This window comes from Grus americana, chromosome 29 (assembly GCF_028858705.1).
Source record: "Grus americana isolate bGruAme1 chromosome 29, bGruAme1.mat, whole genome shotgun sequence".
NCBI classification, from domain to species: domain Eukaryota; kingdom Metazoa; phylum Chordata; class Aves; order Gruiformes; family Gruidae; genus Grus; species Grus americana.
Window position 1 is genome coordinate 667,570 of NC_072880.1, and position 14,538 is coordinate 682,107.

At 53.9% G+C, this 14,538-nt stretch overlaps 2 protein-coding genes across 16 annotated transcripts in view; one reads left to right on the forward strand and one right to left on the reverse strand.

Moving 5' to 3' along the window:
• UBAP2L (ubiquitin associated protein 2 like) overlaps positions 1-9,996 on the reverse strand; it is a 31,097-nt gene extending 21,101 nt beyond the window's left edge. For 6 of the 14 annotated variants that reach the window (XM_054806153.1, XM_054806150.1, XM_054806149.1 and 3 more), the window contains exons 1-8: positions 9,929-9,996; positions 5,853-5,982; positions 5,194-5,271; positions 4,418-4,528; positions 1,730-1,898; positions 1,297-1,392; positions 516-561; positions 116-228 (exon numbers count right to left, since the gene is read on the reverse strand). In XM_054806153.1, coding sequence (XP_054662128.1) covers positions 116-228; positions 516-561; positions 1,297-1,392; positions 1,730-1,898; positions 4,418-4,528; positions 5,194-5,271; positions 5,853-5,942 — 703 coding nt within the window. In that variant the 5' untranslated portion in view covers positions 5,943-5,982; positions 9,929-9,996. Of the gene's footprint in view, positions 1-115; positions 229-515; positions 562-1,296; positions 1,393-1,729; positions 1,899-4,393; positions 4,529-5,193; positions 5,272-5,852; positions 5,983-9,893 lie in introns of all 14 variants that reach the window. The other 8 variants (XM_054806152.1, XM_054806148.1, XM_054806141.1 and 5 more) reach the window with 3 other exon arrangements.
• Positions 9,997-10,109: 113 nt separating this feature from the next.
• Positions 10,110-13,970, forward strand: C29H1orf43 (chromosome 29 C1orf43 homolog). 2 transcript variants are annotated; one of them, XM_054806639.1, is made up of 7 exons: positions 10,110-10,269; positions 10,917-11,018; positions 11,297-11,405; positions 11,662-11,715; positions 12,016-12,182; positions 12,287-12,345; positions 12,748-13,970. In XM_054806639.1, exons 1-7 carry the CDS (start codon positions 10,201-10,203, stop codon positions 12,944-12,946), a joined length of 759 nt encoding a protein of 252 aa, XP_054662614.1. In that variant the 5' UTR covers positions 10,110-10,200; the 3' UTR covers positions 12,947-13,970. The 2 variants fall into 2 exon arrangements, with proteins under 2 accessions (XP_054662614.1, XP_054662615.1); XM_054806640.1 differs by having other exon boundaries at positions 10,121-10,269; positions 12,530-13,970.
• Positions 13,971-14,538: the final 568 nt, after the last annotated feature.

The window sequence follows — 14,538 nt, forward strand, 5'->3', positions numbered from 1 at the left end:
CTCCATCCCTGAGCCAAAGAGCTACCCAGAACCTCCTCAGTGCAACTGGATGGACACAAAATCCACTTACACTCTAAATACAAAACAGCGAACACATGTGTGAAAACCCACTTACTTGTGCCATCATCTGGCTCAAAGCTGCCAGTGTTGTTCCACGTGTTGTTGTTACTATTCCCATAGTTCTCATCCGTGCCGGCCGGCTCGGCATAGTCAGCTGGGTTGAAAGTTCTGCAAGAAATATGAGGATGGAAATTTTTACTCCCTCTCCCTAAGCATTTTAAAACCAACTGATTTTATTCAGACCATGACACATTTTAGAGTCTCAAAAGACAGTTCTCTCAGCAGAGGGATGCTTTGGCTACACCAGCCATTCCAAATTTCAGTTAACATGATGTAGTTTTGCCTTCATTAAAAAAAAAAAAAAGGAAAACTGGAACGCAAATGACTGACGCAAAAAGCACTATTCATGCACAAAGACTTTTATTTTTGCTGTGGTTTGTATCAGTGAAACTTACCCCATGCCTTGGGCAGAAAATCTTCCCCCTCGCCTTCCAGAGCCACCTGTAAAAAACATACACACATGCACTGCTGAGCATTTCTCTTGGCTCTGCATCACTAGGAAAAGAAACACTTGAACAACATATGGATTTCTGATGCCCAGAATATGAAAGTGGTGAGGATCTTCCAGAGTTGATGGGATTTCCAGCAGTGTCTTTATATGTATGGGAATGACCTCAGCTGGTTGACAACATAATTAGTGATGCAAGATTCCAGGCTCAGATGAGGTTCCCAGCTGGCACAAACCATAAATACCGGACCCCAGGTTCTGACTTCTGCAGCAAGTGTCCTCAGCAACAATTCCCGAGCAGCACAGATTTTGTGGAAAAAAGAATTTCTGCCACTGAGTATTTAAAAAACAAGCCAGGCATTTGCACAGCAATGGTGCTCAGACACATGCGTGCAAGAATGAGGAGGATCTGGATTCTGTTGCTAACAAGCAATTAGTCCATCTGCCAAATAGCCACCTTAGGCTTTTTTAACTTCTCACCTCTATACCATAAAGCCCTATTTTTTTTTCAACTCCAGGGATGTGATGTAAGAACTAGATACTTTTTCTAGCACGGGGAAGCAACATGTAGGTACTAGGTGTAAACGTAAGAACAAAAAAAATCAAGTGCTTATTTTCAGTTTGGCAATTCCTCCCATAGAAGAGGCTTTCCAACCTCACAGAGGATATAGATACGCTGACGTAATTCTTCTCCTCCCACTCCCTCCGACCTCAAATCCCATGTGTACCTCGGCCTCGGCCACGTCCTCGTCTCCCTCTTTCTGTGCCTCTTCCAGAAGATCCTCCACTCTTACCACCATCTAGTCCATTCTCCTGGCCCCGAACTGAAAGACAAAATGATGCAAAGACAATTTCAAGACTCATCCTGCTTTAGGGAGGATACAAGACCAGACCTCAAGCACTGAAGCGCGGTGGCTGTGCAGGAGACTATGCCACCAAACACTCCCATAATTTCTTTTATTGAAGTTGATAGTATTGAGGAATCATCTCAGACAGGGGAACATCAAACAGATTGCCACACACACACACACACACACACACTAGAATGGTTTTCCTCAGGCGTGTCTGCCCAAGAAGCTTTACTGACAGCTTTTATGCAGCACAAAATGCCTCGGCGTGCACAGTGACAGTTACGGGTGTTATTAAAGGGCAGATCCATACACTCTCTTCCACGGCTGGCACCTCGCCCCCGCCTCGGTGGCCCGCCACGTCGTCTGCTGAAATCCCGATCCCTCTCCCGGTTTTCTTTGCTTTCTTCACTGGGTTCTGTCTGTCCACTCTCCTTCTGTCCTGAGACACCCTTCTTCTTCCCGACCATTTCCCAGGAATGCTGAAGGTTTGCAAAAGGGAAAGAAGTTAATCATCGTTTGATTGATGCAAGAAGCAAATACATGCATATTTAAATGTGCTATATAATGAGAATATAATAAAGGTCTCCAGAAAAATTATTTCCAGTCCCATTTATTTATTTATTTTTAGAAGAGTCTACCAGCCTACACACAGCACATCCTCTTCCTTCAAGGAAAGCTTTCTTACAGCTGACTGGCATGCAGTTTGAGGTAACAAGAGATGAGTTATTCTGTTTCTGCAAAGATCTAATAAACCTCTTAAATAGAGTGGGCATAATACTTACTCAAGTTTAAAGGGTCGATAAGTTTACTGTGTTTAGGGGAAAAAAAAAACCTGTGCCATTTCATATAGGTCACTGCTTCGGGGAGCTCTCAGAATAACCCAGGGAAATGTTCCGATGTGCTCCACAGTCAACATTTCGGGGTAAGTTGTTCTCTTAGATGCAGAGTGATTTAACAAAACGCCTCCCCTAAATAGCACCTCACAGGGAGAGGAGTATCACAATTTATCCAACAGGCAAGTTCAAGTCATCCCAAGTTCGACTGTAAGTTGTTAAGCATGCCTCCAGCTTACTGCCGTGGGCCCGCATTGGTTTTATTTATGACAGTCTGCAGTGGTTTCATATTCTTACACTGATGCTGCACACAGTTAGAACAATCAAAAATAGTCACAAGTCATTGACAAACACCTGAAAACAACTGGCAGACAAGTAAACAGCTGGTTTTGGATGGCAACATGCAGGGACAGTGACAAAAAAACAAACAGAGGCACAAACTGCCTTCAAACCCAAGGCTTCTGAAGTCTCTCTCCATAGGTATCTGGCTCAGAAGGAAGTTTTGGAATAGATTTACTTTGAATACCGTAATTTTAAGCCAAATCTAACTCAATGCTAAGATCACGCCAGCTCCTCTACTGTTTGAACTATGGTACATTACGAGTGACTAGCCCAGCAGGTGAGCTGTCTCCATCAGCACGTGAATATCTGAGCAATCAGCAAGTCTGTTTCTTATCAGAAAATCCCCTTTACAGGATTGCTGCACAAGCTGAATCCAGGCCAGGAGCAGCTCCAAGACCTTTGACCAATTACAGTGCAGACGCTGCCTGTACTCAGCGCTGCAGGTACCAGCCCGCAGGCCCCCCCATGGCACTGCAGGCTGGAGAGGCAGCAGGCGCTCGAGGGCTTCGCTCTGCCAACTCCATTTCTGCCTCTACGAATCCTCTGCTGTAGCTGTGCCTTGCCCTGTATCTCAGGGCACTTCGGCTGCTTGAATAAAGGAGGTACTGCTACCTAATGCGGTTTGCTGCACGCTATCCCGGATGCTATTTTCATGAGCAATGTGTTTATCTAGGAAATGCAATTGCTGTGATAGGAGGAGTTTGCTGTTTAACTAGAAGTCGCTGGTTACAAGGGATGTGGAGGAAAATACAGTTGCAGCAGTGCTTTGCCTCAGCAACGCGCATTCATCTCATCCTCCTTTCTAAAAGGATTTTCCAACATCTATTTTGTTCAGCTGTCAGTGGACAGGGCTCTCTAAAGGCAAGGAAGAACCCTACACACGTCGTACTGAACTTGGCCGGTGCCAAAGCTAGCAAAGCACCTGACGCTGGGGAGCAGCTCCGTAACACAGAACGGTCTGAGCTGTCCAGCTAATCCATCTACACTCAAGGCCAATAATGAGAAAAAAAAAAAGAAAAAAAAAGAGCTAACACATAATATTCTGAAGTGATATTTACAGCCTCAACTCTACAAAGAGTTGAGTTGGCTTCAGCCAAACCAGGGTGATAGGAGGATATGTTTGATCAGCAGCAGTTTGGAAGGGTCTGATATTTGTAGGCTTTTTACTGGGCTGTAACAGAACTCGCGTCTCCGCTGTCTTTGTCACAAAATGAAGGACATCCCGCACACCAGGCAGAAGGTTCCTCCTAAGCACACGCTCGCTTCTTCTCCGAGCTGACTCACTTGCAAGTGACAACAGCCGAGTCTAACTCCACAGAAAACAAACAGCAAAAAGACCCTCAAAAATGTGGCATGGGCAGAGGCACACAAGCCAGTCAGCACACCGCTGAGAAGCAAATGGCCAGAGACACAAAACTGCATTACTCTAACAGAAAGGAACCACAGCAGACACATACCTGCCCTTTAACACAGGTCACTAGCCTTCATGTGAAAAGATAAGTTACTGCACGCTCATGGCAGTGTGAAAGCTTACACAGATGCCACTGTGCTGTTGTCAGAGTGCTTGGATTCAAAAGGAATAGGAAGTAAATGATTTACTGCATTTTCCCCTCTTTTCCTTTGGGCCTGCTGACCACGCTCGTATTCTGTGCAAGCCTACAGAGAACAGCGCTAAGAAGCCAGGACACAACCACACGTTATGTGCTACTTGTGGAACTAGTCATTCGTTTTGGTTCTCGTTATCTAGACATTGCCGTATGTCGTCTCCGAATATGCAGTTACAATGAACTAGGCCTCACCAGATTTACAGGACCCAATCCTACCGTGTCCGGATTGCCCTCCAGCAGCACATTGATGGCTCTGTTAACATCTCCATTACAGTCATGCAGAGCAATCACGCACTCATCCTGGTTCTTGCCTGTGATGTCGATCAGCTGTAAAGAAGACAACACCATGGTCAGCATGTTCCAAACCAAGGTGGCACCAAAATTTCTATGGATCTTTTAGGAGGCAAGCAAGTTGAATCCCAAACCAGAAATCCTACAAAGAAATGTCAGGGTCTGGGAGTCTCCCCAGCCTCCTCAGCTTCATTCTGCCCCCTCAACAAGAAGTAACTGGGGGGGGAATTTCTGAGTTACCGTTGTTTCACCACAACCTCCTTTTCTCAGGACAAAACCGTTACTCTTCTCCCAGGTAACTAGCAACAGCACAAGAGGAAATGGCCTCAAGTTGCACCAGGGGAGGTTTAGAATGGATATTAGGAGAAATTTCTTCACTGAAAGAGTGGTCAGACATTGGAACAGGCTGCCCACAGAGGTGATGGAGTCATCATCCCTAGAGGTGTTAAAAAAATATGTAGACGTGGCACTCCGGGACATGGTTTAGTGGACATGGTGGTGTTGGGTTGATGGTTGGACTCGATCTTAGAGGTCTTTTCCAACCTCAATGATTCTATGATTCCCTGTGTTCTGGGGAACAAGCCAGTCCAAGGAAATTCAGGAAGCAGCTAGTCACATCCCTCCCACCCCACCCCCCAGCATTCACAGTACTCTTGACATCAATCGTCCCATCAGAGTTCACCCTCACTTTCCACACTCACTTGTTTCACCTTCTCCTCAAAGTCAGCGTCGTTATGGTCCGAAATCATCTGTGCAAGTCGAATCTGTTCCGCAGTGGCCTAAAGATATCAAATGTAGAGAGAGTGCGCAGTTAGAGCGGCCCATTTCCTACAAACCTTCCTCGAAAGGCCATTAACTCTTCCCTGAGATCTCTGGAAAGGAATCAATATGATGAAGAGGAGGCGCAAACAAGGGTCAGAAAGTAGAAAGCTTCAGAGAGAAAGACAGACGGAAGAGAAGCGAGCGAGTGGAGCCTGGAAGAAAGGGAAGTACCACTGGATTGTCTCATGGCACCGGGTGGGCGACAATCACCTAAACTATGTCCGTTTTGAGGCAGACCTTACCACCACCAGAACATCGAGACCCACTACAAGTGGCTTCTCAGCCACCTGCCTTCGTTAAAGTGATCGGGGAACCGTCAGATGGAAGTAAACCCAAATCTCAGCTCCGGCTCCTGCTCGGAGACACCAGTGCGGAAACCCCACTGTCAGTGGCCGCCCAATTAACCTGGCTCTACAAGCAGCACCCTGCAGCACGCGGGGAAGCTCGTTAGGCCAAGCCCAACCGTTAGCGCTGGGCCAGGCAAGAGTGCCAGGTCTCCACCTCCAAACTAACTGGTTTCCATGGACGCTGCCCTTACCTGCGGCCGCTGCTTGTGCTGTGTCTGGCTCTGTGTCTGTGTCTGCTCCCAGTTCCCCCGGGCTCGGTTAGTGCCCACCGATGTCATCATTTACAGTATATACAAATAACAGTATTTACAAGGTAGAACTCTGTGGTGGGTCAGGGGAAAAGAGAGAACAGACTGTTAGAAACTGAAAACAAAAGGCAGCACCAAGACTGAATGATCGCGTGGGCAAGGCAGCCAGGAAAGCCGTTGCAGGCTCCCACCCTCCCCGCCGCCTCCCCAAAAGCCGCGGCAGGCCAGCTTGCCATTTCCACGTGCCCGCAAGACAAAAAGGCCACTTGTACTTCTCGAGGTTTCCCCACCGCTACCGTGGCGGAGCGCTCCACATGAAACATCACCTGCATCCAGGTGGGAGCAACTGGGACTCAGGAACAGAAGTACTTGGGGTAAAGGGTTCAATGACTTGCTGCTAAAACACAAGTGTGGGAGCAGGCATGGATCTGCCACGACCCGGGCTATAAGAGGCTGTGGCGAACAACTGATGCAAGAAATGCTCGAAAAAAGCTGGAAAGAAACTTAACTTCGAGAGCAGAACATCTCAGAGCATCAGACACGTACGTCAGCTACTTCCCCTTGTCCTTTCTTGCCTTCAAAATGGGGCAGGGGAAGGAAAAACTTTGCAGTAATAAGTGGTGCTACAGGTTTGTGGGATATTATTTTAAAAAAATATTGCCCTTGTAGAATTGCCCGTTTCTGCTTGCTTCAGTTATTCCCCAGAACTGGAAATACTAAGTTTTCTTCTACTGAGTACTCTAGATTAAAAAACTACCACAAAAGTGAACTAGATGTCAACAAGGAATAACAGCCGGTAACGTTGTTAGTTAACTTTTTGAGGCAAAAAATCCCAGTAACAGTTCAGGCCATGGAGTGCCCAAAGCAAGTGGAGTTTTATAACCTCGCACTGGGCTTTGGGGGAAGAGCCCAACCCAGATGGCTAGAACGGGACCGGCACAGAGTGGTTTTACCCTGCCTATCATCTCCCAGGCACATCCCATGGCACTCAGCGGGACTTGCTACTTCCAAGCCCCTGAAATCTCCATAATCGCAAATCATTTTCAGATTTCTTTAACAAGACTGCAACGCCTTCCTCCAAAGCAGCGGGGTCTGCTCCCGGTGCTGCAGGCAGATGCTTGGGACAGGAGAAGGAGCCACAGAGTGTTAAGAGCAGGGAAGAAACCTGAGCAAGACAATCCAACCTGCAGGATATGATCTGAAACATTGCTTGCGAACCCAACATGGCAGCACAGAGCGAGATCTGGCGTGCAAAGCAGGGAAAGCTCAGGAGCAGCGTTAGCAAACAGCCCTGTAAGAACTGGGGAGTCTCTTGTCCGTCTGTGAGCTGAATGCTCGACCAGGCTGAGACACCTTTCCCTGAGACACACAGAGACCCTCATGCCACCTCCGTGCCACGGCTCGACGTGCACGCCACCGCTCCTGCTCCCATCAGCGTCAAGCCTTCATTTGTAGGCAAGTTTTCAAATGCAACCGCTCCCGCGGAACCTCAAAAGTTCGCCCTTTGGGGCCATCCATGTCTCACGGCAACTTAAACCCACAGTTCTCCAGCTATACGGTGCTGAGATTTCTTATCAGGATCCAACCCAAGCTACCTGCCCAGTCACCAGGGCCCCCAAGGTGCACGTGACACCAACCAGATTTAAGGAAAAGCACCAAGCCAGGTCTTCACCCAAGGCAGAGCAGCCATCCCTCCCATGCTCCACGCAGGCTTCTTCCCCACGGTATTTACTTTTGCTCTCCACTGCTACGTCTCTTCCAGTTCTAAGTGTTTCACGCACAAACAAGTTGTCATATTAAACCAATTTGGCAGCAGAACTGCAGGCCCAGAGGGAAGCAATCCTGCGCGTTTGCAGTAACTTAATCTGCAATTTCAATAGGATACAGTTCCAGCAGTCTGCTGCCCCAAACCTTTGTGCAGTGGCTGGGCATTGTTCAACAGCTGCCATGCTCCGCTCTGCCCAGCTGCATTTCTGCCACGATTAAATCCTGATTATTTTTTCTTTTAACGTGCAAAAGGAAAAAAAAAAAAAAAAGAAGAAAAACATCTATTATAGAAATATCAGCCAGGCCCTGAGACTCTGCTGAGACCGTCGGGTAAGCGGGCATCCCCACGCGCTGCGTAGAGGGAAGACAACTTGGCTGCTGCTAATTTATTCCTCAATCGTGTAACTTCAGTACAGCTCACGGGCAATATTGAACTGCAAATCTCAGTTGTCCTGACACTTGAACTGGCCCCGCGCAGAAGCAACGATAAATATGAGTTTACTGGTTCAAAGCAGTCTTCATCAAAAGTGGTTTAGGTTTTTTTTTTTTTTTAAAAAAAGCAAACTCATATATACTCACCAAGAGGGATGTAATAAAAAAGGGAGACTCCAACCAAAGCAAATCATGGCTGATCAACACCAGAGAAACAGTGTTAAACCAGGCCAGCGCTTACGCTTCAAGACAACAGGAAAGTGATGCGTTCATATGGGATTCAGGGAAAACAAGAAGCTTCACAGCTACAGGTTACAACATCTTTTCTTCAAAGAGGCTGCAAGTAAACGATGTGCTTTGCCATTACCCCTTTTCCAACTACACCACTACTCGCCTTCCACATCTAGAGAGGAGAGAGTCTCGGCTACACAAAATGTGAAGTGCGGAGTCTCCAGAAAAAGAGGTGATACAGAAATGTAACAAGCTGTTCATTTTATTAAAAATTTCAGGTAAGTTACAATTTTAGAACAAGGATCTGTCAGTCACATCCACTATCCCCGGCTGTATCAGACCTGCTGGCTGATGCTGAGCGATTCCCAGCACATCCCAGCCTCAGTTTCCCTTATCTGTTAATACAGAAAATTGGTATTCCATCCCCCTCTGACAAAGCTTAATTAACAGGTGCAAAAGGCTCCAAAGCTCCAAAGGAAAGGACCACAGAGAGCAAAGCACTCAGAAAGATTTTCTTTACAGTGTGGGGCAGAATAAGCACCCAAAGGAGCCCAACACGGGGGGGCTGCATTATCAGCGTTAGGAGTTTTCCTCCAGAGCAAACACACTGTGGCTGCAAACCGAGTAACTCCCGTGTGTCCAGAGTATAAGATTTTTTTTTTTTTTGGGGGGGGGGAAGCAGGGATGCCCCCCAGATACGCCATCACAGCCCCCAGTTTGGTATCCATTTATAAGCAAGACTCACGGGCCGGTGGTGCCGGCCGGCAGCGTGCAGGCAGAGCACCCCGCACCGCGCCACACGCGGGACCCCGAGCAGGGCACACGCTCCTGGGCCGGGATTACTCCACGACCACCACACCGGCATCGCCCGGGAAATTTCGCGTGGGCCGCGGGGATCCGCCCCGCACCGAGGGGCCGAGCTCGGCTCACGCCGCCGGTAAAGACCCCCCCCCGGGTGGCTGCCGAAGAAAGGGCACCGGAGACGGGCCCGGTCGCACGCGGGGAGCCCCGAGAGCACGGCGGTAGCGGGGCGGCGCGGCCCCCATTGTTACCGCCGGCAGCGGCGGGGCCGGGCGGGCCCCGGGAGCACGGGCAGGGTCGGAGCCGCCCGGTCCCGCGGCCCGACCACCCCGGCGGCCCAACCCGCGGCACACAATGGGGGCGAGCGGCCGGAGGGGGCCCGCGGGGCCGGGAAGGAGCCCCCGCGGCGGCGCGGCGCCAGGCCGGGCCCGCACCCAGGAGGCGGGCGAGCGCGGGCCGCTTCCGCCCTCATGGCCGCGGCCGCCATTCCCCCCCCACTCCGCCCGCCTCCAGCCCGCCCGCCCTCACCTGCGGCGGCCGCGCGCTACGCCAGCCCCCGGCTGTGGCCCGGCCCACTAGGCCGCGCGGGGCCCGGCGGCGGCGGCCGCCCCCGGAGCGGTGCGGCGGGGCCGGGCGGGCGGCGACGACGGGGCCGGGTGGGCCGAGGGGCGCGCGGCGGTGGCGGGGGAGGGGAGGGGGGGGGAAGAAGAGGGGAAAGGGGGGGCGGGATTTAAAGGGGCCGCGCGCAGTTACCGGAGCCGCCGCCGCTTCCGCGCAGCCAACTTTACCTGGGTCTCACCACACTGACAACTACCAGCGGCGCCCGCCCCCATCACGTGACGAGGGCGCGGGGCGGGGCCAGCCCGGCTTCACCCCACGTGACGCGCGGGATGGGGGGGTAGGGGGCGCTCTTCTGGTGGCACACGCGTGTGACGCGACACGGCGCGCCGCATCACGTGAGAGCGGCTTCTGTCGCCCCCCCGCCGCCGCCTGTCACGTGGTGGGGGCGCGGAGCGGCTTCAGCGGCCGCCATGTTGTGCGGCCCCGGGCCGGGCCGGGGATGGCGGGGGCCGGCAGCAACTGGCTCTCCGGGGTCAACGTGGTGCTGGTGATGGCCTACGGCAGCTTGGTGAGCCGGCCGGCCCCGCGGGCCGGGGGGACGGGTCCAGCGGCCGGGGTGACGGGCCTGAGGTTGTCCGTGGGGCTGGGGCCTCTGTGGAACCGGGCCCCGAGTGTCCGTGGGGCTCCTGTGGGGCCGGTTCTGGGGTGTCCGTGGGGCTCCTGTGGGGCCGGCTCTGGGGTGTGTGTGGGGTCGGGCCCGGGGCTCCCGTGGGGCTGGGGCTGGAGTGTCCGTGGGGCCGGGCCCGGGGTGTCCGTGAGGCCCACACGAAGCCAGGCCCGAGGTGTCCATAAAGCTGCAGTGAGACACGTCCCGGGGTATCCGTGGGGAAACCCCCATAGCACCGGACTCGGGGCCCTGAGGGCCGGGCCGGAGTGCCCGTGGGGTCCTGGTGTCTGTGGGGCAGGGAGAGGATGGGGTTAGGAGCCTCTGTGGAGGTCGGGGTGTCAGTGGGGCTGGGCTGCGTGGCCGTGGGGCTCCTGATGGGCTGAACAGGGCCCCCTGTGCGTGCTGGGTTTGGGGGGTCCGTGGGGCCCTGTGGTTGCTCGTCCTGGGGTGCCCACGGGCTTGGGAAAAGGGTGTCAGTGGGGCTGGGCCCGGGCTGGCCGTGAGACCCTCAGGCACCACTAACCCCCATCCTCACCGTGGGGCTCCAGGTCTTTGTGCTGCTGTTCATCTTCGTGAAACGCCAGATCATGCGCTTCGCCATGAAGTCCCGCCGCGGCCCCCACGTGCCTGTTGGACAGCACGCGCCCAAGGTGGGTGCGTGCAGCCTCGTGGCAGGGATGAGCCTTCCCTCCCCTGCGCCTGCAGACCTGTCGGTGCCCGGAGGGGCAGGCTGGGTCCGCTTTGAAATCGATGGTTCCAGGAGCTGCCACCTCAGTGTGGTGACAGGCAGCTGGAGAGGGAGTGGGTTTATTTCAGAGGGCCCCCAGGACTTGACTGTTACCATCCTTGTGATCCTACAGACAAAGTGAGTGCTCTGTAAATGTTGACTTTTTTGTGGTTTGTTTTTTCCCCCCCACACACTGTGCAGGATTTAAAGGAAGAAATCGACATTCGACTGTCGAGGGTGCAAGACATCAAGTACGAGCCCCGGCTGTTAGCTGAGGATGACAGCAGGCTTCTGCAGCTGGAGACACAAGGTACCCTCCCTCACTGCACCTCAGTCGGAGCCCACCAGAGACACCATCCAGTGCTTGTCCTGCCGCAGCAGGTCGGTCCCCTGGGGCCCCGTTGCGTCGCTGGCCTCTCTCATTGGCTGTCCTGTCGTAACGTTGCGTTTGGGAAGCCGGCACGAGCTAAAATGGTGTCTCTGTGCTCTGCTCCTATCCGCTTTCCCCACCTCCTTCCCGCTGCCGAGTTTTGCAGAGCTTTCAGCTTGGATTTTCTCTTTGCCAGGCTGCTATAACTACCTGTACAGGATGAAGGCGCTGGATGCGATCAGAACATCTGGTAAGGGAGCTCAGGGCAAGAGTGAGAGGGGAAGGGTGGAGAGAGACCGTGTGTGGAAGAAATAAGGGTGCGTCACGTCAGCCAGCAGCCTCGTGTAAGGCTTTAGGTCCTCATTTGGGAACAGCAGTCATCTATCCCACTTGGGGCTGGTGGCTCTGCTCACACACTGGGACCTGTCAGCAAATGGAGGCAGCGGATGTGCCTTTATTTTTAAGTTTAATTAGCTACCAACTTTGATGTCATCTGTGGGTGAACACCCCTGTGCTTCAGCCGGTTGTGTTGTGCCTTTTTATTTTCCAGAAATCCCATTTCACGCAGAGGGCCGGTACCCAAAGTCTTTAATAGGGAAGAACTTCTGTGCCTACCTGCTGGAACTGCGGAATTCCAGCGCCTCCTTCAAAGGCATCCGCAAAGCCTTGATCGACACCTTGCTGGATGGGTATGAGAGCGCCCGCTACGGCACTGGGGTAAGCACCGGCGCTGCGTCGCCTGACCCCCATCTGATGGCTGGACTGAGGTCACCCTGTAACCTTAGCTGAGTTTTTCCGCGGTCTTTTCTGTTTGCATCCAGGTCTTTGGGAAACCCGAATATCTTAAGTACCAGGATGCTCTGAACGAGCTGGCGAACATGTAAGTGTTACTGCCCGTGTGCGTAGCTGGGGTGTGGTGGTGCCTTGGTGTGAACAGAGATGGGTTTTGGGGCAAAACCCAGCCTCTGATACACGACCTGTTTATACTTGTCCGTTCTTCCTCATTTACTTACTCCTTACAGCCCATCTGTTAATGTTTTTTTGGGTTTGTTATGTGATTACAGTCTGTGTTCCTGCTTGCACTCGCTGCTTTGAGCCCACCTTGTGTGGGCTCCAGGCCTGGCGCCCGCAGAAGCACCGGCCTCGGTTTTCAAAACCACAGCAAGCGGCTGTTGTCCCGAGGGTGGATCTGCCTCGCGTCAGACAGACGGACGTGACGGTGGAGCAGCTCCTCTGGGGATGGCGGCAGCTGTGATGGTGCCTCTCCTTCCTCTCCCTGCAGGACCAAGGCCCGGGGAGGCAGCAGCCAGCGGCAGCACCAGTCGGCAGCGAAGGACCTCACCCTCTCCCCCGAAATCTCCAACCCCGCCACCATCCAGGTCACCTACCTGCCTTCTAACCAGAAGAGCAAACGTGCCAAACACTTCCTGGAGCTGAAGAGCTTCAAGGACAACTACAACACGTTGGAGAGCACCCTGTGAGCCGTGCAGGGAGCACCGCTCTGGGGACCTGCCACAAGCAGAGCCCCTTGCTGGGTGCAGCTGGTGTCCTGGGGGGGGATTTGGCCGCAGTTTGGCGTGCAGGCAGCGTTGGGAGGAAGCAGCTGCGCTCTCGGGTCTCCCTCTTGCACGACGTTGGAGATCATCGCTCGGCAGAGGCTCCGTTTCGGCTGGTGGAGCTCGGCCCTCGCACAGGAGCCCGTTTCGAAGCAGCGTGCCCGCCTGCTGAACCCGGAGGGGATCGGCCCGTGTCGCCTCCTCCGTGGCAAGCTTGGGACACGCTTCAGGCTTGAGGCTTTGAGCCCGGCAATGTCTTGGAGCCCTGGCCTTGTGAATAAACTGATTAGCTTTAGCTTATTTATAAGTAAGACATCGATCCCAGCCAGTGCTCTCCTCCACCTGTCCTCTTTCCCTGTGACGGCTGGTGGGGGCTGATGCGTCTATCCATCCTGTCTGTCTGAGTCTCGGGCTCTGGAGCCGCTTGTCCGTTCTTTCCAAAGGGTGAATGCTCTTCTTTTCTCTGCGGCACCGTCGCTGCCTGCTGCTCTCAGCCAGGCGTACCCAGCCTGCCTCTGCACCTGGGCTGTGCACAAGGGTGTCCTGGACGGCATGTAAATAGTTTGGTGGCCAGTTCTCAGCCACCGTGGCTGAGGTGCCTCTTTGGGCTGCGGTTTCTACTCTTTTTTTTTTTTCTTTTCCTGCAACTGGGCATTTGGGGACGTCTCAGGCAGACAAATACCAGCTTCAAACGTCTTGTCTGTCCTGCCAAGGGGGTGTTTTCTCCTACTCTCACCAGCGCCTCGTGTGCCAGCGGCTGCCGAGCCCCCCGTGGGCGAAAGCTCCCGGCCCCCAACTTGATGTCTGCGTCCTGCCAGGCCAACGGCAGCACCCGCTGCTCACCAGTCACCACCGCAACGTGTGCCGCATGGGGCGGGGGCCCCTGCCCCTCGCCTGGGCCTCTGCACTCTTTTTAATTGCTGTTTAATAAAATGACAGTTACCCCGAGCGCGATGCGTGCTGTTGGCCTCTGACTGCGGCGAGCCCTTCCCTCCTGGATCCCGCGTCTGTCCCTGTGCCGCTGCCACGGTAACCGGGAGCAGCTGGCGCGGGAGGGCTGTTGCGGGGTCCCTGCGGTACTGGATATGGCGGTGACAAGCAGCCAGACCCCCTCGCTGCGGCGGGAGGAGGTGGGACAGGGTGGGGGGGGAGGTGGCTGTCCTGGGGCTCCCGGTGGCAGTTGGGGACAGTGGGGTGCACCGTCCCACTCGTGTGGGTTAAACCCCAGGCCCCAAAGTGCGTCGCTTCGGTTACAGGTCCCGGTGAAGGAGAACGCCTGCGCAAGGCTGCTGGAGAGGTAGAGCCAGTAAAGGGAGCCCAGGGGGCTGAACCCCCTGTGCTGGGGGGCAGCAGGCGAGGGGGAGCTGTGGTGTGGGGCAGGCTGGGGGGGGCGGCAGGTGCTGGCATCCCCTCAGCACCCTGTCCTGCCCACCCTGTGTCCCCACAGCTACAGGCAGGTGGTTGGGGAGCACCGGCAGTGGTGGGAGAGGATCGGGGCCGCGGCCTGCGGGGCGCTG